General features: G+C 31.3%; 3 protein-coding genes across 5 annotated transcripts; all 3 read left to right on the forward strand.

Annotated features, from left to right (window-relative positions):
• The first annotated feature begins 1,498 nt into the window (after window positions 1–1,498).
• LOC108320954 (phospholipid-transporting ATPase 1) lies at window positions 1,499–7,623 on the forward strand. Its single transcript, XM_017552562.2, has 7 exons — window positions 1,499–3,699; window positions 3,807–4,113; window positions 4,444–5,149; window positions 5,232–5,355; window positions 5,519–5,738; window positions 5,893–6,351; window positions 7,138–7,623. Exons 1-7 carry the CDS (start codon window positions 2,184–2,186, stop codon window positions 7,355–7,357), a joined length of 3,552 nt encoding a protein of 1,183 aa, XP_017408051.1. The 5' UTR covers window positions 1,499–2,183; the 3' UTR covers window positions 7,358–7,623.
• Window positions 7,624–14,471: 6,848 nt separating this feature from the next.
• On the forward strand, window positions 14,472–17,566 carry LOC108333868 (cyclic dof factor 3). Its single transcript, XM_017569337.2, has 2 exons — window positions 14,472–14,777; window positions 15,828–17,566. Exons 1-2 carry the CDS (start codon window positions 14,634–14,636, stop codon window positions 17,109–17,111), a joined length of 1,428 nt encoding a protein of 475 aa, XP_017424826.1. The 5' UTR covers window positions 14,472–14,633; the 3' UTR covers window positions 17,112–17,566.
• A 6,200-nt stretch (window positions 17,567–23,766) lies between these two features.
• Window positions 23,767–27,675, forward strand: LOC108319599 (protein RBL). 3 transcript variants are annotated; one of them, XM_017550898.2, is made up of 6 exons: window positions 23,943–23,964; window positions 24,192–24,290; window positions 24,919–24,987; window positions 25,428–26,518; window positions 26,599–26,860; window positions 27,317–27,675. In XM_017550898.2, exons 3-6 carry the CDS (start codon window positions 24,984–24,986, stop codon window positions 27,496–27,498), a joined length of 1,539 nt encoding a protein of 512 aa, XP_017406387.1. In that variant the 5' UTR covers window positions 23,943–23,964; window positions 24,192–24,290; window positions 24,919–24,983; the 3' UTR covers window positions 27,499–27,675. The 3 variants fall into 3 exon arrangements, with proteins under 3 accessions (XP_017406312.1, XP_017406387.1, XP_052728018.1); XM_017550823.2 differs by lacking the exon at window positions 24,919–24,987 and having other exon boundaries at window positions 23,767–23,964; XM_052872058.1 differs by lacking the exons at window positions 23,943–23,964; window positions 24,919–24,987 and having other exon boundaries at window positions 25,395–26,518.
• Window positions 27,676–27,816: the final 141 nt, after the last annotated feature.

The following is a 27,816-nucleotide window of genomic DNA, read 5'->3' on the forward strand; positions in this document are numbered from 1 at the left end:
ACAGACATAATTTATGTCATGGAAAACTTTCTTTATGACAAAATTTTAACAATTGTCTAAGTGGTAGTTTTTTATTGGTACATTTAAAATATTTTTTTAAAAAATATATAAAATGAACTAATAAATTTTTGACATGTAATTATTGTGAAAATGTTGTTAACTTTTAGTTGTTAAAATATGATCGTATGTTATATGCTCGTTATCATGCGATGATGAAGATTTTATCTCTCTCGAGATTTACGGTTTTTGAATAGTTATAATGTTGATCTTTTATTTTTTCTTTCTCTTTTTACGTGTTTCTTCGAATCTATTAAATTAAAACTACCATAACCCTAACCAATTCTCTTATATAACATAAATAAAATCATATTATTCATTGCGTAAATCATTTATACATATATATATATATATATATATGTAATATGAAACTTTCCTTTACATACACAAATTAGAAACTTTCACGTAAATTAAAAAATAGCAATTAAATTTATTTTATGTAACATAAATTGGATACTATATAATAAATAATATACTTACTTATCTTATTTTTTATACAATAAATAAAATTATATAAAATAATATGTGTCAACTAATATTAACATATATTATATATATATATATATATATAACATAATTATAAAAAGAAATCAGAGGATAGGAACATAAAACAAATCAATGAGTGGGGTCCACCAATAATTGGTGCAAAAGAATCAGATTTAAAATGCAAAATCAAAGAGTACGCGGGATTTTCGTTTGTCATTCATTGCCCCCACTCAAATTAGATTCCATTTTTTAACAATCAATTAACAAATCTATTTCTTTATTTATTTTAATTTCTATTCTTTTTTAAATGGATAAAGTTAATTTTCCAAATTTTAAAAATAAAGAATTTGGGTTCGTCACGGTAGGTAGAAAACTGAAACTAAATATGAAATTTTACTATGAAAAAGACACATTCGCATATTTTCAGGAAACTCAAACTATTGATTTGATATGTACAAAGTAAAACTAAAATTGATTTGAGAGGCTCAGAAAAAAAAAAACACTACAATTTATGTTTACTGAAATGCATTTGTTAATATACTGGTTTGACTCGGATGAGTCAAATTCCATGGAATTTCTAAATACCAAAACAAATATGAATGTAAAAAACAAAATTACATCGGTATTGATATACTTGAAAAGACACTAATTTATGTTGAATAAATTAAATTAATATTTTTTATTTTCACAAATTTCCCTGTTTATTAGATTATAGAGTAATCTGCTTAGAATATTTTATTTTATATTTAAAGTAACATGATCAAAATTAGAATTATGGGATCGGTTGATACTGTTGTGAACACTAAAAATATAATCTATATATATTAAACTCTAAAAAAATCAATGATATAATATGAGAGATTTGTAAGATGAAATAAAAAAGATTGAATGTTTTGTACTAAATTAAATTGTTCCTAATACACCATTAATACAGCATTAGACATTTAATTAGGCAGCTGTTGGAGGTAACCATGGCTGGCTGACTTGTTAATTCTTTCTTCCTTGCATTTGCCGTTCTTTCTCTCTCTACAATGCCTTTGACCTTTTGCCATATCGCACCCTCTCTCTCACCAACACGCTTCTTCCTCTGCAGCCACGACCACCGTCACGATTGCACCTTCGCCACGTTACCCTTTTCTCCTGACACCCTTTTCCACCCAACTCAAGAAAAACACCGCCACTCACCTCTCAATTTCCACCACCTTCACTTATCTCTTCACATTTCCCACATCTCTAGACACTTCTCGTGATTCCCGTTTTTCTGGGTACCTTTTTTTACAACGCTTTTTATTCTGTTTCAAACTCGTGCGGTCCTTTTCGTTTGGGTTCTTGTTCTCTGACAATTCTGTTCCGGGAAATGTCAGACATACGTAAAATGTGATCAAGAGATTTGAACCGTGTTTTCGTCACGTTGTAAGGACTAATCTCTTATTTGTGAGTCAACTTCACGAGTTTTTGGGAATTGCGTTGTCGGGTTTCATGTTTTCTTTTTCTCGGTGGTTTTTGGATCATGGGTTTTTGAGGTTTGTCACCTTCTGATCCCTTTTTCAATACCAACCCCTTACACTTGAGTTTCTTGAAGTTTGGAATTTCCCAAGATCTAAATGACTTGAAAGTGTTATCTTTCAAGGACCACTGTGATGGAACCGGGAACCCCATTAGAGAGTTCTTCCAATTTTGACTCTTTAATGTTTAATTCATCATCACACAGAAGTACCGGGTCCATTCAGTCCAGGAGTTCTGGTGTTAACAACTCCACCAGGGAAGTGAGTTTTGGCCACTTAGGATCCAAGCCAGCGAGATATGGGTCAACGGGTGCTGATTCCGAGTTTCTCAGTATGTCTCAGAAGGAAATACGTGATGAGGATGCAAGGTTGGTCTATGTTGATGATCCTGAGAAGACAAATGAAAAGCTTGAATTTGCAGGGAATTCGATTCTTACTGGAAAGTACTCCATCCTCACCTTTCTCCCAAGGAATTTGTTTGAACAGTTTCATAGAGTTGCTTATATTTACTTCCTTGCAATTGCCATTCTTAATCAGCTCCCTCAGTTAGCTGTTTTTGGAAGGGGTGTTTCCATTATGCCATTGGCCATTGTGCTTCTGGTTACTGCTGTGAAGGATGCATTTGAGGACTGGAGGAGGCACAAGTCTGACAAAATTGAGAACAACAGGTTCGGATTGGTTTTGGTTAATGATCAGTTTGTGGAGAAGAAGTGGAAGCACATTAGAGTTGGGGAAGTTATTAAAATTAGAGCAAATGAAACCATTCCTTCTGATGTTGTGCTGCTCTCGACTAGTGACCCCACTGGGGTTGCGTATGTGCAGACTCTTAATCTGGATGGAGAGTCTAATTTGAAGACTAGGTATGCAAAGCAAGAGACTCAATCTAAGTTGCCAGAAAAGGAGAAGTTAAATCTGTTGATTAAGTGTGAGAAACCCAATAGGAATATATATGGGTTTCAGGGTAATATTGAAGTTGATGGAAAAAGGTTGTCTCTTGGATCCTCTAACATTGTTCTTAGAGGCTGTGAGCTCAAGAATACCAATTGGGCATTGGGAGTTGCCGTGTATTGCGGCCCTGAGACCAAAGCGATGCTCAACAGCTCAGGAGCTCCATCCAAAAGGAGTCTTCTTGAGACTCGCATGAACTCTGAGATCATTATGCTTTCTTTCTTTCTTATAGCTTTATGTGCAGTGACCTCAGTTTGTGCTGCTGTTTGGTTAAAGCGCCACAAGGATGAGTTGAATCTCTCACCTTATTATAGGAAGCTGGATTTTTCAAAGGGGGAAGAGGACAACTATAAATATTATGGATGGGGACCGGAAATTGTTTTCACTTTCCTCATGTCAGTCATAGTGTACCAGGTTATGATTCCCATATCCTTGTACATTTCGATGGAGCTTGTCCGTGTTGGTCAGGCATACTTCATGATCGGAGATTCGAGAATGTATGATAAGGCAACAGAGTCAAGATTTCAGTGCAGAGCTTTGAATATTAACGAAGATTTAGGCCAAATTAAATATGTCTTTTCTGATAAAACTGGCACACTGACTGAGAACAAGATGGAGTTTAAATGCGCAAGCATCTTGGGGTTTGATTACAGTTCAACGGCTGCCAATCTTGAGAATGAGCAAGTTGAATACTCTGTTCAAGGTGCATTTCCATTTTCAAATGTTTGTCTGTTCAAGTACAATATTACATTAGTGCATTTATTTTCCTTTAAATAATTTGTAGGATATTTTATGTCATTTTTACTGCAGCGGATGGGACGGTCTTTAAGCCAAAGATGATGGTGAAAGTTAATCAAGAGCTTTTGCAATTATCAAAGAGTGGATTTACAAATGAAGAGGGGAAACAGATTTATGATTTCTTTCTAGCATTGGCAGCCTGCAATACCATTGTGCCTCTTGTTGTTGACACATCCGATCCTATGGTCAAGCTGATAGATTACCAAGGGGAATCACCGGATGAGCAGGCATTGACTTATGCTGCCGCTGCGTATGGTTTTATGCTAATTGAACGAACCTCAGGTCACATAGTGCTTGATATTCGAGGAGAAAGGAAAAAGTAAATTTAATTGCCTTTTCTTTTATAATAATTACCATCTGCTTCTTTTTCTTCTGCAGACAAACATACTTTACATTGACAATCTGAAATAATTTGGAGTTAATGGTTTAGTATTAATGTTGTTTCTGCACACAGAAAGATATTCTGAAACCTTTATATCGTTGGAGTCTCTTATGTCTGTCACTATATCATCTAAATAGTTGTCTTCTTTCATGTCTTCTTAGTGTTCCTTCTTCCCTGGATATGTAGTGATTTAGTGTACAATGTTTTCCTTAGTTAGGTTCCATACCTATCTACTTTTAATGAATATTTCTTTTATTGGTCATGCAGGTTCAATGTCTTAGGTTTGCATGAATTTGATAGTGATCGAAAAAGGATGTCAGTTATACTGGGGTACAGTGACAATTGTGTGAAACTTTTTGTTAAAGGGGCAGATACATCCATGCTTAGATTGATTGACAAATCATTGAACACAGACATACTACAAGCAACCGAAACCCATCTTCGTTCTTATTCCTCTGTGGGTTTGAGGACACTTGTTGTTGGGATCCGGGACTTAGATGCTTCAGAATTTGAGCAATGGCACACTGCCTTTGAGGTAGCAAGTACTGCTTTGATGGGTAGGGCAGCTTTGCTTCGCAAGGTCGCTATCAATATAGAGAAGAATCTCTGCATATTGGGTGCAACTGCCATTGAAGATAAACTGCAGCAAGGTGTGCCAGAATCTATTGAGTCTCTAAGGACTGCAGGTATTAAAGTATGGGTCTTGACTGGGGACAAACAGGAAACTGCCATATCTATTGGATACTCCTCTAAGCTCCTAACGAGCAGCATGATTCAAATTATAATTAATACCAACAATAGAGAATCATGTAGAAGACGTTTACAAGATGCCCTTGTCATGTCTAGGCAAAACATGACTGTGCCTAGGGTTACTCACAATTCAGGAGGAAGTTCAGGATCTGTTTTAACTCTAGCCTTGATTATTGATGGTACCAGCCTTGTTTATATTCTTGACAGCGAGCTTGAAGATGAAGTAAGTGCCATTAATTTGTAATGTATTTAGAATGTATTCCTTGCTTATAAGTGCTGACTTAGCTCAATGCTTTTGACTCCAGTTCTTTCAACTTGCAATTAGATGTTCTGTTGTTCTCTGTTGTCGAGTGGCTCCACTACAGAAAGCTGGGATTGTTGCCCTTGTGAAGAAGAGGACAGATGACATGACTCTAGCCATTGGAGATGGTATGAAATCTTCCATATACTTGTTTCAAATTGTCATTTCCCTTCAAAAGAAAGAAAATGAAATAGGATAACCAAGAAAAAGAAAAGGCATATATTGAAATGGAGACTAAATTTGCTTGGGGTGTTTTTCTTGTTTATGTAAAACGATGTGAATTTGTTGTAGGTGCTAATGATGTATCGATGATCCAAATGGCTGATATTGGAGTTGGAATCAGTGGACAGGAAGGTCGGCAAGCTGTAATGGCTTCAGATTTTGCAATGGGGCAGTTTAGGTTTTTAGTTCCTCTCTTGTTGGTACATGGACATTGGAATTACCAACGACTGGGTTACATGATAATATACAACTTTTACAGAAATGCTATCTTTGTTCTTGTCTTATTTTGGTAAGTTAAAATACAGAAAATGAATATAATTAATTACTTGATTTCATCAAATTACTTTATATTTGTGTATGCCACCAGTCACTTCCATTTTTTTTTCTCTCTATAAAATGAATTAGTATTTTGGGATCTTAATTTTGCTGTGTCTATTTTCCAGGTATGTGCTCTTTACTGCCTTCACATTGACAACAGCTATAAATGAATGGAGCAGCATGCTATACTCAATAATCTACACTGCATTGCCAACTATTGTTGTTGGTATTCTCGACAAGGATCTTAGTAAAAGGACTCTCCTAAAGAATCCTCAGCTTTATGGGGCCGGGCTGAGAAATGAGGCCTACAACAAAAAGCTGTTTTGGTTGACAATGGCCGATACTTTGTGGCAAAGCATTGCTGTCTTCTTTGCTCCCCTTATTGCATATTGGGGAACCACTGTAGACGTAGCAAGCATAGGTGACCTTTGGACTCTTGCAGTAGTTATTTTGGTTAATTTGCATCTGGCCATGGATGTCATCAGGTGGAATTGGATTACTCATGCAGCCATTTGGGGCTCTATTGTTGCAACTTTCATATCTGTCATGGTTATTGATGCTATACCAGCCTTTCCTGGTTACTGGTATGTGCTATCTTTTCCTGATCTCTCCCTTTGAATTTTTATACAAATAAATCTATGCAGTGACATCATATTATCATAACATGCATGGAAAGGATAGACAGATTTACTAATGTCAGATGTTCAATAAAATGTGTTTATTCTGCTGTATACATTATTAGTTTTTTTTTTTTTTTTCATTTGTGGTGTCACTTGCTTTTCTTTGGTCTTTCTGTACTGGATCTCCATTTTTCATGACTTATAGTCCATCTTAGAACCAAACCATTGTATGACTGCAGAGTGGAATGAAAAATGGAAACAAAAACATGTTTGCCTCTAGAGGAGAAGAAGTTTTCCTCAACGTAATTTCACTTTTACCTTAGTAAGAACATATTTAAGTAGTGTTTGGGAATTGGGTTGGGTTATATTTCTGGTTAGATGTAAGGTATTGTGGAAAATAGCTTAAAAAACTAAAATGACAATTATTTTGGAACTGAAACAGAAAGACTATTATTTTAGAATTCAGGGAGTTTGTTTTAAGATGCAACACAGATTGCCATTAATTAAATTTATTAAAAATCCCAAAATTTTGTGAGTCTGACTTCTTATTTAATGAGTGTCATTTATGATTTTCTAGTTTTATAGTATTTGAGAATGTGTTTTTAGCTGTTCATGTTACCTTGGGGACAACACAAAGTTTTCCTCTGGATGAATTCTTTGTTGCCCTTCAACCATATGATCCAGAAGCCTTTGCAACATCATTTCTATATATACAATCTGACATTTAGGTGTGTTCAAAAACTTCTGCAGGGCTATCTTTGATGTTGGAGGCACTGCATTGTTCTGGTTATGTTTGGTTGGAATTGTAATAGCCGCATTACTTCCCAGATTAGTTGTAAAATACGTTCACCAGTATTATTTTCCCAGTGATATTCAGATTTCAAGAGAAACTGAGAAGTTTGGGAATCCAAGAGACAATGGAGGAAGACAGATAGAAATGCTTCCTGTTTCAGATGGTCCAGTAAGATAGCACATGTTAGCTTGTTCCCTTTACACGATATCTTTTCTTTTGCAAAGTTACATATTCTTTAGGCTAAGTCACAGTGTTGCAGTTGGTTGCCAGATTTCATTGTTTCTATCCGAAGGATGGAGTTTTTGTTCACTTCAGAAGCTTCTTTTGTTGCTATTATTGTGTTGATATATTAGCTTGTTGTAAATTAAAAATATTATAGCAGATAAAGTACAAAGGTTGATTACATGTGATAGTTTAAATTTATACATCAAGAGTTTTATTCATTTCTTGCTTGATGATGTTTGTTTTTGCTTGGTTCAATTTTTATGCAAGGCTTCATGTTTTCTTAAATTATTATACAAGTTCATCTTTTATAAATTTCTAAAATGCACAACTTTACAGTCTGAATTACCCTTTTATGAAAAAAGGGTAACTTTATTTTTTATGTGAAAAAAAAAAGATTATCTAGAACTTGAGCTTCTAATCAAGAAATACTTTGTATGCTTTTTATTTTAGTTAAATGTAGTAACATTTTCATATATTAAAACGAAGTTATACAAAATTATTATGAATTTAATTTTTTGAAAAATATAATTTTATTTAATTTTTCTAATACTACAAGTTTATTCAAAAATATCATTGATCCTTGAAAAAGATGCATCATTTTATTTTATGCAAGTATAATGATACTGATCATGTTTTTATGTTTGTTGAGAAGGACTAGTTTGACATTTGGTCTTGTACCTAAAAGATAAAAGGGAAAAAACAAGAAAGACCACCAAAGTCACAAGTAGGTCCAAATCTATGGTTACACCAAAAATGGGGCAAAGGGTTGTTCTAAAGAAACAGAAAGAAGCACTTGTCTTTTCTACCTTTTGTGGGGACCTTATTAGTTATTTAGGTGACCTTTTCAAACAGACTTTTTCCAGTTTTCTTATGAGTTAAACAATCTTCATTGTCCAGATAAAGTAAGTGGAATTGTATCAAACTTTCATTCATTTATTATTCATAGTTATCCCAACTCTTTTATATTTTTAATAAAATGACACTTTTGCTCCATTTGTATTGTAATGAGAGAAAATATGTCTTGACATCACTGTATTTGTATTTTAATAAGAGAAAAATATGTATTGATATCATACTTGTTTTACATTCTTATAACAACTTTAAAAAATAACAAAATATATTAAATTAAGTTATTTAATTAAAATATAAATTAAATTATTGAATATAAAATTAATAAAATGAGATGCTGGTGAGAGTGAAAATTCATCAGGGTTCTTTTAATAAAATGAATTTTATCTTTTCTATTTTATTTAAAAATAACACACTCGCCAAAATCTAAAGAAAAGTTTGAAATTTATAACTTTAAAAATTACAAATTTTTTTAATGATAATTTAATGGTTTAATTATTATATACATTGAAAGTCATTTAAAAAGACCTCAACAACGAAATAATTTCCAAATAATTAAATCATTTGACTTCTTATTCGAAAAATATATATTATTATTTATAAATTAAGAATTAAATTTTTAATTTTCATAATTTTCCTTTTAAATTTTAGTGAATATATTATTTTTAAATAAAACAAAAGAGGTACGGTGTCCTACATTAAAATATAAAGAAAATAAATGTTCTTTATTAACAATATTCAAGAATAAAACATGACTGATTTTGTTTTACTAAAACCACATGGGAAAAGTTTATTTATTTTTAAAATAGAATGATTAAAAGAACGAGTGCACTAATATAAGATTACTTTGTAGTAAATTATATAAATTTATTTATTTTATTATGTTAAATAGTGTGGAATACAAGATTGAATTCGTTTATATCATGTTTGAGTTATTTTATTTTAGTGTAACAACTTAATTGATTTTGATTTTCAAATCAAAATAAAAGTTAATTTACTTTAGAATAAAAACTTTTTTATTGAAAATATTGTAAAATAAGTATAATAAGTATTTCTCTCAACCTTTTATTAAACTTGAATATGAAAGAAAGAAATCATACGTAATGAGTTTCCATTTTTTTAAACCTTCTTTAGGGAAACACATCTATGAAATTTATGATAAATTAGGTTTAATATGTTAAGTATTTTTAATAATATTTATGATTAAATTAGATTTTTAATAATATTATTTAGTCATAAATAATATTTATGACTAAACTAAATTAATAATAAAACTCCAGTGATAAATATTGTTCATTAGCTCAATTTTTTTTAACAGAGTTAAACTTTACCACCAAGACTATTATTATGGGTATGTATTATAATATCAAATTAAAATCATTTTACTTAGTCTTTCTATTTTTGTGTGATTAGCTTCAATTCAAATTGGTTAAATATACGACTTTTAGAAATATACGTGTGGTCCTCAATGTTACACATTCATTTCTTTTATTTTTCTGACGACCTAATTATAGGTGTAAAACTATATAATGTAATCATTTCAATACTAATATTTAACGGTCAAATAACCAGATAAATATATATATATATATATATATATATATATATATATATATATATATATATATATAATATTAAATTATGCCATTTAATCACAAATGACTTTCACTAACACATAAATATTTTTTAGATTTTATTTTTGAATAAACATGCATTGAATTAAATGTTGAAGTCTTGTATATATCATGTAATTTTATAGTATAATTCTTGACATGAATTTATTTGGTCTAAAATTTTCATAATAAGATTAATTTTTTTTACTTTTTAAGTCACAACATTATTTCATATCGATAGTTCAAATCAAAATTTTCCTCCAACTTTCACTACATAAATTTCATGAGTTTGTGGATTAGTAGAGTTATAATGAGTTTACTCTTTGGATCCTTATTTAATGCATACATTAAATTATACCAAATGACACTTCTTCTTAGAAATTACCACATTTATACAATTCCAACAATTTCAATATCATTCATTCTCATGTTCCATTATATATAAACATTAAAATCATATTCCATCTTAATTAACATCATAACCACCATTAAAACCTCAAACTTCCAATTATAATATCTCAATCAGGCAACATAAACTTGCTCAATGAATCATCTTTTCGCTTAGCAAAACACTCTTAGAGGTATACTCGCCCAACGAAGTGTTGGTTCACCCAACAACTCAAGTCTTATAATCGTTTTCGCCTAGCAACCATTCTACTTACTTAACACAACTAGGGCACTACGAGCTTGTTGTATCAAGCTTGCCCAACGAGCTCTAACTTATCCAATGAGTGGAATAATTTAGAGCTATGTAACTTTGTTTAGCTCGAGCATATCAGTCAATTTGGCCCTTCTAAGTATCCCTTCATGTTTCTTAGTTCATAAAAGTATGATTACAAGTTCAAAATGCCTTAGATGGACTAATTTGATCAATATGTTGCATCATTACCTCACAATATACAAACACAACCAAAATTACAAACCAACTCAACCAAAAACACAATTTCATGCATATCATAAATTTAAATCTCAATTAACCAAAATCACATACCAATAAAGCATAAATTGCTTAAAAACACTATCATATTCCCTTACATATAGCAAAAAAAACCTTTGATTAAAAGAGAATTTTAAAGCTCTATTCCTTACATAATGTTTTAACTACCTACACAAATAAAACTAAGCATATCACTACCATCACAACTAGACATAAATTTATTTTGAACTGTTTTGAGACATATACCAAACTAGAGTCACATGCACTAAAAAAAATGCTAAAATGGAAAAAAAGTGAGCTTATCCTGATTTCAATTTTGTTTGACAAATATGTAAAATTATCTATTATGACTCTAGTGGTGATTTCTGATTGTCGAATTAATGACCGGTGAAATCAGAAAACTTAGGTTGTGTTCCTTTGAAGGGATTTTACTGTTTACGGAGATTGGCGAGGATGGATTTGCAAAAGTAGGTTTGTTCTCTTCGCATGATTTGCGCCGATTTGCAACGACGAAAGAGCGAGGATTTGCGAATAAACAATGTTGAATTCATCTCGCCAAAACTGTGACGATTTACGCTGATTTAGGGGACAAAGACTTTTATGCCCCTGATAACTTGAAGTATGAACATTGTTCTTCCATACATCTTTCGAAATATATTAACGGGGTTATTTTGTCGCAGGTAGAAGCTGTGTCATTTACTTGAAGAGGAAGAGAGTTGGAGGAGCAAGAAGGTTGTTGTTGATGATGAGGAAGTCGATGAAGATGATAAATGAAGGAAGGAGCAGTGGTTGAAGAAGTAATGGAAGAAGCCAGGTATTCGGTTCGAAGAAGAGGGTATCCGGTTAAGAGTGTTGTTGAGTCGCACGTAATTGGTTACAACGTTGGCGTAACCAGTTACACATTGTAGAAGACGGAGGCGTAAGGCGTATTCGGTTACACATGCCGTAACCGGTTAACTCTGTGTTTGCTTTGAAGTATGCACTGTTCAGAGAGATAGAAAAGTGATATCTCCCGTTACGATTTTTAAAATTTTTAAAATGACCTCTAATAAGAGAAACACATTTTACCAACTTTCTTATCCTGCAATGCAAACTCAACTTTGCTTTTATTTTATTTTCATTAATATTGGTTTGTTTACAGTAAAAAAAGAGTACTTACTGTCTTGAACATTTCTTAGGCGATCACACATGCATCATTAGCAAAAGAAAGAATTTTTTTTGAAGCACAAAGAGTACAATCCAATCCAACTAACAACATCATTTTACATATGCTCTTAAAATGAATATTGTAGGCAATGTTTTTACATTATTAGCAGCTGCTGCAGTGAGACGTTGCTCAGTTTTTGTGTGGAGTAAGGAGATTAAGTAAGAGAGTCTGTGCTTCAAGGAGTCCTACCCTCAGTCCATTCAAGTATATTGCACCCATCACATCTTCAAACTCTTCTGATCTCTTGAACCCTTCAACCCCAGCTTCGTACAGCCTCTCTATTTCTTCACCTCTTCCTCTCAAAACACCACCAATCTCTTCATATTTTCCCACACCATCACGCTTCTCTTCTCTCTTCTCAACTACCTCTTCCTCTCTTCATATTTACTACATTAATTTTCTCTTTATAAACATTTTCACAAATAAATATATCATTAATAAATAACATTTTATATTACTTTTATAACTAGGGACATTTTGGTAATCTTTAATTTCTACCAATTAAACTAATTTTTAAAATCCATCACATCAATCAAATCCTACACTAATTCTCACAAACTTTACTTCCAAATCCACTCTCAATTACTCACAAATCCACTCAAAAAAACAACTAAAAAATTACCCTCAAATCCACTCAAATCCATTCAAATCATCTCCCCCAAATCATCTCCCCCAAATACACCCAAAAGAACACACCCTTAGAGAAAAGATAGTAAAAAGTTTTAAATTTTTTATTTTAGAAAAATAATGTTTTTTTATAAAATAAAATTTGATTAATTGAAATTTTATTTATAATTTTAGTTTTTGCTAATAAAATAATTAGGTGTTATTTACAAATCACTTGTAAAAAAATTAAAATAATTACAATTTAACGTAATATCATTATTTATGATCCAACTATAGTGTTTTTTTTTAATGAAATTGATCTTAAATTATTACAAATGATTGTATGTTCAAATTAATTCTCATTAACAGTGAATTATACTTATAGCTCTTAAGTTTCATAAAATTTTACAAATTCTTTACTTATTTTTTCAACAACTTTTTTCATAGAGAGACACCATATACATTTTAAAAATAGTTAAGAATGGTTACAATACTCAACTTATCATAGTTTTTAAACACTTAAATGAATATGAATGTACAGGTAGAATAAAAAAAACTGGAGAGTTTCCCAATCACACGAGACGTTATAGGGAGGTTGAATGAAGAGAGATTAACTTTTCTTGACGATTTTTTTAAATTGGATTTTGATGATAATTAAAGTCTCAGCTTAACGTGAAAAAGATCTTATGACATTCAAGTTACTAAAAATGTGACATTGTTAAAATTTACATAAAGATAATCTCTTACATGAAACCACATGTAAAAATAAAAGTGTAATATAAATTTAATTTGGTTTGATATCTCAAACACAAATATTATTATTTAGCATACAAGATAAACCTTCTAAAAAATTTTCTAGATAAAATTATAAACAGTGACCTGCAACTAATTAAATCTTCTATAGACTCTAATCAGAAAATTATGATGACAACTCTCAATACAACCCTTATCTTTTTTGTATAAAACTTTTATATTTCTATTTTTATATTATTCGAAGTAGAATTTTTGTAAAACTTTTATATCTTGCACCGACATATTTTCCTACACCAAAAGTCTTGCATATAATGAGATTTACAATAAAATTTCAAGATGGTTCTCCAAAACAAATACCAAACATATCCTACAACAAATTTATTTGAAAGTGATTTGTATGGATTCATCCAAAACACTTTTTAAGTCAAATTTTTATATTACTTTCATATTTATATAACTCAATGTAAAATTTTAGGGAATTTTCATTGGAGAACCAAAATGTTGAGAAATGGGTATATTTCAGACCTTCCCATATGCCTATATTGTTGAACCAAAATGCCATTCTTTTTCATCTGCTTCCTCATTTTAATATCACCATCGATACGACTGCGAAACTCATTTTCTCTTGTTTTACGTTTTCTTTAAACATACAGTTAGTCGGACGTAATCAATTAAGAATAAATCATGCTTTTATGAAAAACATGTGAAAGTAGTTAATTTTAAAGTTGTTCCTTTGTTGAGGAAAATTTTGCAGTAAACATAATAATTGAAAAAAAGAAGTTTATATGAGTCTTGTAATTGTCCAAGTAAAACAGCGAAGGAATGATAGTTATTAGTGCCTTTAGGTGTGAAAACAATTTGTAAAAGTAGTCAAACTTCAATGAATGAAGTGTAATTTACTAAAGATACTATTAATGAAAACAAGTCACAATAACTCTAATTAAGAAATAGAAAAGAGAAGTTTTCTTAAATATTATATAAAAATATGTTAAAATTATTAAAAATATACACTTTTGCGCATGAATAAGAAAAAAAAAAATCAATTTTCGTTCTGTGGGCAGGTTAGGATATGTCTTTAAAAAACTACTCTATGGCGGCATAAGGCATAAGCATAGGCTAGAATCTTAAAAGGGTTAATTCCAATATCCATTGAGTACTTATTTTGGCAAGTAAAACAGATTGGTTCCTATGGTTGTAGATTATGTTGTTCCATCATAAGACACTTTTTGGGTCCTAAGGGAATGGGTTTCATAGGAGGGAGGCATGTCCCAAGTTAGAGATTCTGCAATAAAGCTTTTTGGAGCAGATATTCATACTACACATACTCCCATTAAGCCAACCACACCCTTCCCAGATTTACACTCATTGACTCGGATTCAGCCTCTGCTTCAACCCATCATCGTCATGGTCATGCCATTCAACCCTTCTTCTCTACTCTTTCATTTTCCATCTCCTCATTCTTCTCACGTGCTGCTCTTTTCTTGTGAAAAATTTCAGTAAGGTTCATGCTAAAGTTTGCATTTTTAAACTCACAAAAAGCCTGGAGCTTTATTTGCCTTACTGAAATGGGTATATGAAAGCTGTACCTGATTTATTTTTTGTTTGTTTAAGTGGTAGAAAACTTTTTTTCTTCCACCTAGATGTATTCTGCATATGCGAGCTTAGATTTGCATAATGAGTATTTGGATGTGGTCCGCATGTCCATTACCCCCAAAATATTGTGAGCCCGATTTCTGAAGATTTTTTGCTTTCTTAATTTCTTTTTTAAAAAGAAGGTATTTAGTGAGATTAGTGGATTGCATTGTTTTTAAAGGGTAGGGGGAAACCAAGAAAGACACTGAAGAAAATTTCTGAAAGGGATGGATGGTGAATAATATTCCTGAGACTTTGGTCTTTAATTGAATCTACTAATACTGTGGGATCTCTGAATCTGACTCCGGAATAAGACTTTTGTTGATTTTATAAAAGTGGTGAATGAAGTTGAAATTTTGTTAAAAGGGAGCAACAAAGTAAATTAAAGAAAATCAGGTTGTAGTTTTCTGGTGCTAAGTAAATGTAAGTGGTGGAATTTGATTTGAATTTTGTATTGGATTCAATTCTAACTTGGACTTCATGATTAACAAGTAATTAACATGATACTGTTTAAATGAGGCCAAAGGTTGTGTTATAACAACTGTAGCAATGAAAATTCTTATTCTCGTGTTGTTTTAGAAGTTGAAGGTTGATGGCATTTTGAAATACCTATATCCCATTTTCATCTACTGTTTATGGCATTGCAGGAGCTTAACCATGAAATAAATACTGAGATGTTGTATTATTTTCTGTATTGGAATGAATATTTTGTGCCAGCCCTTACATTCTGTAACAGAGTTAGTAGTAGTACTTTGGTCTTAACTCTTAATGCAAGTTGCTTGTTTCATGTATTCCTAATTGACACAAAATGTTCCTCCATTGCAGAATGGACTTGAAGAATCAGTTAATGATGAAGTGGATGTTCCTTTGAAAGAAGAAGTTTCTAGCAAACAGATTGATCCTCAAGAAGATGGTAATGATACTCCAAGAGACATATGTAAAAATCCTACACTGAAACTGGTGGGAAAAGTAGTTCATAGGACTAATGAGCACAGGAATGCTAAAAGAAATATTGATCAGGAAAAGGTTTTCAAGAAGCCAGACAAGGTCCTGCAATGTCCTCGCTGCAATAGTTTGGAAACAAAGTTTTGCTACTTCAACAATTACAATGTTAACCAACCTAGACATTTCTGTAAAAATTGCCAAAGGTATTGGACAGCTGGAGGGGCGATTAGAAATGTTCCTGTTGGGGCTGGTAAGCGTAAGAATAAGCACTCAGCTCTGCAGTATTATCAGAAACCTGTGACTCCTGATGGTGAATCTGCGATCCAGACACATTCCAGTGGTTCTAGTGATGATATGATTCTCTCATCTAATGAACTTTCTGTGACTTCAAGACCTATCAGAGAAAGGGAGGAAAATCCTCTTAGTGAATCCGTAGAAACTGTGTTGAGTCTCAATGGCCAAAGAAAATTTGATGTGGACTTTTCCACTGTCAAAGATGATGGTGAGGACCCTTCCAGCTCCTCTATGAGATCTAATGAAATGGAGCAGGTTGGTTTGGCACAACACTTTAATGGTTTAATTCCCTTACATTCATTTCATTATCATCCTGTCCCTTCATGGTCTTATCAATGGAATCCATGTTGGAATGTCAAGGAGTTTAGGTCCAGTAGTACTAGTTACACAGGTTCTCCAACCATGATGGCAGTTTCTGGCTTCTCCATACCAACAGTAATGCCACCTGCAGCACCTTATTCGTATTCAGGTTTCATGTCAAACTTAGCTGGCCAAGAGGAAGAGTCTTCATTGATTGGATCTGCATTTAGTGGCATCTCATTGTCTTCATCTTCTGTCAGCAATAGTACTAGTTCTGGTAATACATCCCCAGCCTTGGGAAAACATTCCAGAGATGGAAGCACACCGAAGGAAGGTGCAATGAAACAGAACCTTTGGGTGCCTAAGACTGTTAGAATTAACGGTCCAGAAGAGGCTGCAAACAGTTCAATATGGACAACTTTGGGAACAAAATCTGAACAGAACAAAATCATTATAAAAGGAAGTGTCTTTAAATCATTTGAGTCTAAGACAAGTGCTGATGATAATCAAATTCGAAGGACAAACCCTGCTGCTTTCTCACGCTCTGAATCTTTTCAGGAAAGCATGTGAAGTGATGTATTTTTGTTCTAGTTGTGTGTTGTGATCAGCTCAACCATGTCAATTTGGCATTTCTTGTTAGATGAGGCATAGAAGGTTTCTAAAAAATCCTTTTCTCTACCTGGGATGGTTTCATGTATTGATGTTCAAGAAGACAGCCATGACAATAACCTTAAAGTTTAAGCTATGTGTTCAGCAGCAGTAATTAGTCAATAAGAATCTGTCTCAAGCTTGTGTCACCATTTGCTTCATGGCAAAATAAGAGTCATGAACATGAAACCTGACTGAGGTATGATATTTAGGCTTCAAAATAGATGCAATCAAGACATTAGTCCTGTGAATTGATTCTTCATCTTTTTATCATTGTCTAGTCAATATTCAGTTAGAAAATTTTGGTGTCATTGACGTCTGTGTACTGTTTTTCACACTTTTGAGGAATTTATTTTACTGTTTCTTTCCTATTTCCAACAGATTAGCCCTGTATTCTAACTTGAGAGTTATATTATATATATATATATATATATATATAAGCACACATGCACACATTTAGATAAAGTCAAAATCATGCAATTCATGGAAATCTCAATTGCACAAGGTAAACACTGACAGTGGCTTCAAGACATCAATGCATATTTAATAGCACAATACTTTTAATTTTTCACTTTACTTCTTATTTTTGGTTTTTGTAAGAAGTTTATTTGTGTATGTTTCCTAATTTTGTATGCGTTGGTCAATGATATAGCTATTGTCATCACCTTTATCATATCTTAGTTATTGTTTGTGATGAGATGACTATGATAAAGCATGATATGCTGCAAAAACATTTTGGTTATTTTATTTTTGCCTGGCATTGCAATGGATTTGTCCACACAATAATGTATGCTTAGTGAATAGTTGCTGAACCATGCGTTTTAGTAAAAGACATTGCTTACATAATGCAAAATTACAACTTTTCTCTTTCTCTGGTTTCTTTCGACATCTGCTTTAATAACTTCATTTTTTAATCATTCGACATTTACTTTCTTAATCTAAATTAATGTTTGGTTCAAGGTATTATTGCCGAAATATAAGTTTCTCAGAAATCAAATAGTAACTTTATATTTTTACCTAAAACTTTAATTAATTGTTGCGTTAGCAAAACTAGTACTAGTTTGTAGCGTAAATTAAAACCAACAACCTTCCATAAGTAAATTATTTCAACCTTAATCTTTCCTTCAATCCGACACATCAAGACGTCAACAATAATTGTCATATTCAATATCATTCTACATTAAAAGTTATATGATCGAATCATATAAAATATAATACAAAGCAGCAAAATGAATTAACATAATGATATATCCTAAAGTAAGAAGAAATCTTAGGAATTGCACTACGATTAATCACTTGTATTGTGAGGATCAACCTTAATTTCAATATCTCTTAAAAATTTAATCATGAATCAAATTGTATCCCTAATATTATTAGTTTATTGAATGATGGAAGTTTTTTTTTGTCTTTCTAGGTATAACGACGATGTTTGACTTTGTTGACAAAGAGATAATTTATTTATTTATTTATCCGCCTCTAACTTGTTTTACGAGTGGATTAACTGATGAGTTTGAAGAGATTAAAATAAGTTAAAAACATAAAAATACAACTAATGGTCATATTATCCCAAATCATAAAATAAAACAACACATTACTCAAACAAAAATAAATTTTTTGATATAGTTTTTTTAATAAAATGAATTAGGTAAAACTTAATTGAGTTAATACTATTTAATATCTTGAAATTGACTTTTTTTTCAAAACTCATTATAAATTTAAAATTCTTTTTATTTATAGCATATATATAATTTTATATTAATCTAAAATTATTTTATGTTCCATTTAAATTATGTAATATATATTCTACAAAATATACTATGAATATGTTGATAATCTTATTTGTAACATTTCATTTAAAATGTATAAACTACTAAATAAAACATCATATGTTCTAATGGTGCACAACAAATAGATAAGCAAAACATATAAAATATTGTTACAATTATCCAAGTAATAATTATATCAACAAAATTATGTACTAAACTTCCTAATTATTGAGTCTCATAAAAGAGTAAAGCTACTATACAAAACATTTATACATATACATAGTACTAAAATCCAGCATATCACTAAACTACAGCATCGAACTCCAACAAAGGCAAATAACATCTTTGCTCACACCAACACGTGATCATTGCAAAAGAAAAGAGAAAACACACATAAAAATGAAGTAGGGTAAGCTACTCTACAAAAAAATTAGCATAGCTCAAAATAACATATCAAGTTTTAATTCAACCTTCACGACATTCTATCAAACACATAATCATACAAACAATTGACTCTAGATTCAAGTATTCGGATACGATGTTTTGACATAAACTTCAATGAAGACTTGCACCCATAGTAGTATTTATACTCTGCAGAGTTATAAACAAGGGTAACTCGACCTACTACTCATGAGGTTAATCTTTCACTTCTAAGACTCAAAAGTCTAGGGTAAAGACCTTATACTATTCTCTCCATCATCCTATTTATATCTAAATAAGTTGAATGATTGGTAGAATATTAGAATATTCCCTTTCAAAAATCTTCATGTCAAGCATTCATAACAATGATCTCAAACACAGAACCTTTCACTAAGATTTGTCTCACATTACATATCATTCATACTCATTATCACATTTATATCATTCAATGAGCATCAATAAACATCAAATCATGTATAGTGTAACTCAAAATTAAACAACATAACTTAGAGAAACCAAGAAAAAAAAATTGTAGACAACAGGCGCCCAACGCCAAGTCTGGCACCCAACAATCCAAACTTATAGTGGAAAGTGGCACTCAGTGCCACAAACCATCGCGTAGTGCCCATAACTTAGAGAGTTCTCGGGTTTTATGTCGTTCAACGACCCAATTGGGCGTTCAACGCCCTGGAGCCCAGTGGCTCTCAAGCTTGGTAGCGCTCAATGCCACACAAGGTCGCTTAGCACTATACCAGATGATAACAACTATAAATCTTGATCCTAATGCACTCAAGACTTATCCAAATGACCAAATCGATATTCTTAGCACTATAACTAATTAGAAAACATGTTTATACTTCAAGTTTAATACAAACTTTCTCATTTGGACAAGAATTCAATTCATTAGATAAAGCTAACTACCCAAAAACACTAACATCATATTTCACATAATGCAGACCGGGTTTTAGCAAACTCCGGGGCTAACCTAGTCCTAATTTACACAAAAATAAGCTTTAAACACTAAACTGACTTTAATGACTATTTCTCTAACATCTCACCTCTCAAACCCCCAAATTGTAACCCAAAACCAACTATCCTATGAACATATTATTAAACCAAGATCCAACAACCAAACTAGTTAATCAACATAACAATTCCAACATCCATTCATCAAAACTCAAATGAAATTCAATGACTTGTCTACAAACAAAAATTCATCAAATTCAACTTAACAAACCAAATTTCATCAAACAACTCAACATACCAAATGTCATCCAACAATTTTGTTACTCAAATTAATTGTCATAACATCATACAAACATCAATTCGTACCTGTCTATTTGTTAAAAGCATCAATAAAACTAGCTTTCCTTACCTGTTTGATGATCAGATGGCTCTAAAGGCTCTAAAATCTCTCCCACAACTCCAAGAACTCTATTTGCTCCTACAAACCACAATAACTTGATCAACGCATACCTTTAATATCACTGATCAACAAAGAGTTTTAGAGAAAACTCAAACCTTAAATTAGAGAGGAAACATAGATACATGCAAAACGCCTAAATCAAGAAAAAGAGTAAAAATCAACTCTTTAATAAAAATTGATCAATTAGAAATGAAAATCTCACCTTAAGGGTTTTTCAAACAGTATTTGATTTTCAGACATATGAATAGAGGAGTTAGATATTTTAGAGGACAGGTTGAGAAATCTTTGAAAGAAAAAGTTTTAGAGAGATAAAACTTTTTATATAATGAAACTTCTTAATAAAAAATTTTATTTATAATTTTGTATTTTTAAATTAAAATAATGGAATATCATTATTTAAAACATTTTAATACATCTAATATTTAATTTTTTAGAGTCTTACCTTATTATCGATATTTAATTTCAACAAAATTTAACAAAAATTATTATATTGAAGTGAAATATAATTTACGCTTAAATTTACGAAATCCAAATTTTATGGATAACACAATATTTAGTAAAAGTTACATAATATAATTTAATTTTTCTTCTAATCTATTTATTTATCAATTTATCTATATCCATATATAAATGGAATTTTTCTATTTTTTATGTACATATTCTTTTTTTCTAATTTTACCTTTTAAAAAACCATTATTTTAAACTAAAATAATTATTTTTTCATTTTTTCCTAAAATCATTAATTTAAAATTAATTATTTTTTAAAATTACTATTTATTTAAATTCAGATATTTTCTTAATAAAATTAATTATCTAAAAAAGACAACATAGTCATGCGTGTCCACTGTTTTTATTTAACTAATATATATATATATATATATATATATATATATATATATATATATATATATATATATATATATATATATATATATATATATATATATATATATATATATATATATATATATATATATATATATATATATATATATATATATAAGTAAAGTAATAATAAAATCCAAAAAAGAAACAAAAAACCTAATGAAACTGAAATTATCTAACTTCGGCGAGAAAGTCCAGTATTAAAATCACGTAATAGAAAAAGAAACATTGATGCTAACGTTCTTTTATTCCTGATCGTCTTCTTCGTATCAGTTATAATAATAATAATAATAATAATAATAATAATAATAATAATAATAATAATAATAATAATAATAATAATAATAATATTTATGTAGTTATCAATTAATACAACTAAAAAAAATTGAATTTACCTTTTTGAGTAATTAGTGATGGGTACAAAACAATTATTTAAAGATGAATTTAATATTTACGATGTTGTGTAATTTATTCCATATTGCATGTAATGACCGAAAAGAGTAAAAAGGAAATTTATTAAATATATTTTGTTACCAGATTTATTATTTGATATTATAGGCAAAACTCTTACATGTGTTGAAATGAACATAAAATCAAACCAGTCCTCTGCACATCAAAATGTAGAGCAACCCAGAAAGAAGCAAAGGAAGAGAAACATGAGCAGCTCTGCACAGTGAAATAGATTCTTGCATTTCCTCTTCCACAATAGTTTCTAATTTCATAAACCTTGAATGTCTTCGATAATGAGAGTTTAAAATGGTTGGTGCAACTTCACCAAAACATGCCAATGATTTTGGCTTTCTCATTATCATTAGAAAACAATGGTTGTACAAAATAAGATAGTCAAATGATATTCAAGAGACAACGATTGAATATGCTTTTCAATTACCAATATTCAAATATATTTATAGGTTACACTGTTAACTCCACAGAATCTAAATATAGCTTTTACACTAAAAAAAAGGGACATTGTTAAGGTTCAACCACAAAGGAACTAACTTCCACATAATCTATTTTTTTCCTATGATAACTAGATATTTGGTCGCATTTCTGAAAATAAGATTCTTTCTCAAAAAGGATTCCTTAATTAGTGTGCTGTTTTAAGGAAAAAATAAATAAAATATGGTAAAAAAAGCTGCCACGAAACTTTACTTAAAGGATGAAAATAAAAGATAAAAAAAGGCTTGAAATTCAAATTAATTTTAGAAAATGAAATTATAAATTTCGTCAATAAATTTATTTAATTCAATTGTTTACTTTAGAACTTGGTTTCATACTCAAAAGTATGAAAATATTAAAAAAAAAATAGTATTGTAGAAACGTTAAAAGACTAGTATTGTAAAGAATATGTGCCTATAACGTTAAAAGACTAGTATTGTAGATTTTTTTTTTACTTTGTTTGTTTTTTTTATTTAACTTTTTTCATTTTTTTTATTTTTCTCAAATAAATTAAATATCTAATTTTAATTAATTTTTAGAAATAAACGATTAAAATTCAAAATATCCTCACTTTCAAAATTGTAATTAAGATATACTAAGGGTTTATTTTAAAACTGTTAAAAACATAGTAAAAATCACTAATGTAAGAAAAAAACAACTCAAAGAATGAATTAGTTTGACTTTTTTTCTCAACTAATAAGAAACAAGAGAGAAAAAAAAGAGAGAATCAAAATAAGAAAAAAAAAGTAAAAGTAAAAATTAGACCTAAAATAATAAATATTAATGAAAAAATATTAATCATGAAAAGTTTATTTAGAATTTAATTTTATATATTTTTATTTTATAATTTAGACATATGAATTGGATTTATTTTTGAAAAAATTAATTTTTTAAAATTTATATTTGAAATAACTTATTTAAGTTTATATTTTATAAAGATTATATTAATTTGAACTAATATTCTAATGTGTAATTTTATTTTAAAATTATTTTATTTTATATTTTAAAAACTTATTTTTAAATAGTTTTATTTAAAATTTATATATATATATATATATATATATATATATATATATATATATATATATATATATATATATATATATATATATATATATATATTGGCAAATATTTTTCCATCAAATAAAAAGATGTTTGTTTTTAGACGGACGGTAGAAGATATCAGTACGGTACACGACACGACCGTTGCCTGTGTTACCTTTTCGTCTTTCGCTATTCTTGGTCTGTTGCTTCTGTTTCCCCTTCCACAGTTAACTTCATCCTCTCTCTCTGAATCTGCACTGGAAGCTTCTCGCAACGATGAACGCACAAATCATTGGTTTGTTTTCTTCTTCCAATTTCTTTCTCTTACGCCCCTTTCCTTTGTTTCAGCAACCCAACATAATCTTTTTAAACCTTTTGTTTTTGTTTATGTCCGTAACACTCAATTAGTTAACCTTTGACAAGTTTAAAAGGCGTACTCACTAAAATAACCAAAAAGAAGTTACTTTTACTTCCATTAATGGGTACCAACTGACATTGTTGTTATTTTGTGCAATATTGAAGACCCCTTGCAGGGAGATTTTCCTGAAGTGATAGAAGAGTATTTGGAACATGGGTGTATGAAATGTATTGCTTTCAATCGTCGTGGTACACTTCTTGCCGGTAATTCTCTCACTCTCCCTTTTAACATTTTTTTTTCAGTTATTTTAATAGTTTTACTTTCAATTTTGTGTCATCATTCTTTGTCCTGAGACATATTCTTCACCCACCATACTCTGTGAACACCAGTTTTTGAAATCTTTTTGATACAATAATTTTGAAAATTTGAAAAAGGAAAACACAATTAAATACAACCTAGGTCTGTCCGTTTTGATTTGCTGATCTTTCTGGCAAATGATGATTCTTGGTGACATGAAGTATGATTGCTTTACCAATTTATAATCGCTCGTGTACTGGAACAACGTGGTATGATATGGATGACGTGGTTTGGTTTGTTTATGGTTTTTAGAATGTGTTGATTATTGTATATATGTATGTGTTAGGTTGCTGTGCTAAGTTGGTATGTGCTTTAAGCAGTGTGTGATTTGGTTGAGTGGGGGGAATAGTCGTTTTTTATTTCATTGAAACCAGTATATTGAGTGATATAATCACATGAGTTGAATTAGTCCTTGTGAATGTACTAAAATGGCTTGCATATTTGTTATTGAAACTTATCCTGTGTAAAGCCAAATGTTTGGCCTTGTTGGTTGATGGAAAACATAGATAATGCAAAGTTACCTTGTGCAAACAGTCAATCCTTTGACAACAAGGCAGACGAGGTTCAGGATGGAGTTGTTGTAAACTTGAAGATATGTCATGTGTGAGTTGATGATTTATGGATTATGTTGACAGTTATCATATGTATCCGGTCATTATGGTCTATGAAGGAAGATATCTTGTTTTTGGTAGTGCTAATTATTTGAAGAATTTTGGTCTGTGGGCATGCAGAATGTTGTTTTGACTAATCTATATAGATATGCTGAGTGCGTGGGGAGATTGTCTCAGCAGTATTGGCCCCCAATGGGGTCTAGTGGAACCATGGAAGGTTGCACAATAAGATCATCGCCACATTCACACTGAGTATCACTTTCGGATCTATGCTGTAGTTTCTTGTTTTGATGCATAAACTCATAGCATGTCTATTTTTATTTTGAATGTTTTGTATATAAATTTAATAAAAAAGATTAGTTTTATGAATTATTAATTGGAGCTGTTATACACTATCAGGTTTCTGACTCTTGCTTTTACTAACTAAATCAGTTGGGTGCAATGACGGAAGTTGTGTTATCTGGGATTTTGAAACGCGGGGCATTGCTAAAGAGCTCCGAGATAATGATTGTTCATCTCCAATAACCAGTGTCTGTTGGTCAAAGTGTGGTAACCGGATTCTTATATCTGCTGCTGATAAGTCACTTTTACTGTGGGATGTTATGAGTGGTAAGAGAATAACAAGAATAGTTTTACAACAAACGCCTCTGCATGCTCGTCTTCATCCGGGTTCCTCTAAACCTTCTCTTTGCCTGGCATGCCCTCTCTCATGTGCTCCTATGATTGTTGACTTGAACACAGGAAATACAACTTCTCTTAAGGTTTCTGTTTTGGAGGTATCTAATAATGGAGCAACCCCTGCCTCACGTAATAAGTGTGCTGATGGAATTACCTCCTTCTCACCAACTGCTGCGTGTTTTAGTAAGAACGGAAACCTGGTTTATGTGGGAAACTCAAAGGGGGAAATTCTTATAATTAACCATATAGATAATGAGGTGCGTGCCATGGTTCCTATTCCTGGTGGTTCTGTAGTGAAGAACATTGTGTTCAGCAGGAATGGAAAATATCTTTTAACAAACTCAAATGATCGAATAATCAGGATCTTTGAAAATCTTCTACCTCTGAAAGATGAAGTTAGAGCACTTGATGATCTGAATGAGAACCGCAATGATCTAGAAGGTGTTGAGAAGTTGAAGGCTGTAGGGTCAAAATGTTTAACTTTGTTCCGGGAGCTTCAAGATTTAATCACGAAGGTTCACTGGAAAGCACCTTGCTTCAGTGGGGATGGTGAGTGGGTTGTTGGTGGTTCTGCCAGTAAAGGAGAGCACAAGATTTACATATGGGATAGAGTTGGCCGTCTAGTCAAAATCCTTGAAGGACCTAAGGAAGCCATTATTGATTTAGCATGGCATCCTGTACGTCCTATTGTTGTATCTGTTTCTTTGAACGGCATAGTTTATATCTGGGCTAAAGATTACACAGAGAACTGGAGTGCCTTTGCTCCCGATTTTAAGGAGCTTGAGGAAAATGAGGAGTATGTGGAGCGAGAAGATGAATTTGATTTGATTCCTGAGACTGGGAAGGTAAGGTAGTGTTAGATAGTCATGCTGGTTTTCTTTTTATTTCCCTGTTAAATTTTAGTCTTAAGTTCACATTCTTTCAGGTAAAAGAATCGGATGTTAATGAAGACGACGAAGTTGACATTGTAACCGTGGAGAAAGATCCCGGTTTCAGTGACTCTGATATGTCTGAAGAAGAGTTATGTTTCCTGCCAGCAACTCCCACTTGTGATGTTCCTGAACAAATGGACAAGTTCATAGAAAGTTCTTCTAAGTTGGTGGACAGCAATAACTCAGGATCCCCACTTTCGGAAGAGGCTGGACCAAATGAACATACCACAAATCATAACTCAAGTCCACTTGAAGGTAATGTCAAGCCTTACACTATACGCTAGAAGCTAAGTATTTGGATTCTTAAGAAATCTTGTTTTTCAAAAGAAATGAACTATTGAACCCCGAATATATGTAACTCATGCAGCAAAATTATTGCAAGGAACCTTTTAGTTTTGGTTTCTTCCTTGTGTTTCAAACAAATTTACTGAAGTTCACCTGTCCACTATACGTAGGGCATAATTGGTTTTCAATGTAAATTATAAAATTGTTTGGTTTTCAATTGCATTTTAGACCGAGTTGTCTCAAATTTGCATTGCAAGTTAGTTTGAAATGGACTAAAATGAATAGTTACTTTTGCAAAGTGAAGTAATTCAACCTTAAGTGTACGAACTTTTAGTTCAAACATTTACATAGACTCTGATTGTCTGTTACTAAAGAAGGTTATGTTGTGTGTGCAATTGTTACATAGTCTTTAAAATTGCTTTGCAGATGATGCTTGGGGAACACGAGCTAAAAGAAAGCGGAAACCTTCAGAGAAGGTGTTGGAGTTGCAGGCTGAAAAATTAAAGAAACCCTCAAAATCTAGCAAAGCATCAAAATTCAAAACTAAACCTGTGGTTGATGAGGATGGTAGTAATGGTTTTTATGGTGATGAGTTTTCTGATGAATAATAGCCTATTGCAAATTCTCATGCCTGTAAAAGCATATTTTACTATAATTTCTTGTCTTTTACTTTTGATATGAAAAATTATGCCTGGACACCTGTTGTTACTGCTGAACATCTAGAGAGAGATAGAAGTGTATATATGGTATGGAGACAAGTGAAACTTGATATGTTCGTTGGATTAGATGCATCTGAAGGTTAAAATTAAAACCTTATAAAAGCAGCATTTTGAATCCTAATGAACTGAGCCTTTCTCAAGTTCTGCAGGATGTAAAACTTTTCTTTTTCTTTTTTATTTTTTATAAAAGAATGGTAAGTTAGCCAG

Source organism: Vigna angularis, chromosome 1 (genome assembly GCF_016808095.1).
Source record: "Vigna angularis cultivar LongXiaoDou No.4 chromosome 1, ASM1680809v1, whole genome shotgun sequence".
NCBI classification, from domain to species: Eukaryota; Viridiplantae; Streptophyta; class Magnoliopsida; order Fabales; family Fabaceae; genus Vigna; species Vigna angularis.

Excerpts from the sequence above, each read along its gene's own strand:
- LOC108320954 (XM_017552562.2), top strand. The coding sequence starts at position 2,184 with ATGGAACCGGGAACCCCATTAGAGAGTTCTTCCAATTTTGACTCTTTA. Across the intron at positions 5,739-5,892 it reads TTTGTTCTTGTCTTATTTTG|GTATGTGCTCTTTACTGCCT; the intron begins GTAAGTTAAAAT and ends TCTATTTTCCAG. Across the intron at positions 6,352-7,137 it reads CCAGCCTTTCCTGGTTACTG|GGCTATCTTTGATGTTGGAG; the intron begins GTATGTGCTATC and ends AAACTTCTGCAG.
- LOC108333868 (XM_017569337.2), top strand. The coding sequence starts at position 14,634 with ATGTCCCAAGTTAGAGATTCTGCAATAAAGCTTTTTGGAGCAGATATT. Across the intron at positions 14,778-15,827 it reads TTCAACCCATCATCGTCATG|AATGGACTTGAAGAATCAGT; the intron begins GTCATGCCATTC and ends CCTCCATTGCAG.
- LOC108319599 (XM_017550823.2), top strand. Across the intron at positions 24,291-25,427 it reads TCGTGGTACACTTCTTGCCG|TTGGGTGCAATGACGGAAGT; the intron begins GTAATTCTCTCA and ends TAACTAAATCAG. Across the intron at positions 26,861-27,316 it reads TAACTCAAGTCCACTTGAAG|ATGATGCTTGGGGAACACGA; the intron begins GTAATGTCAAGC and ends ATTGCTTTGCAG.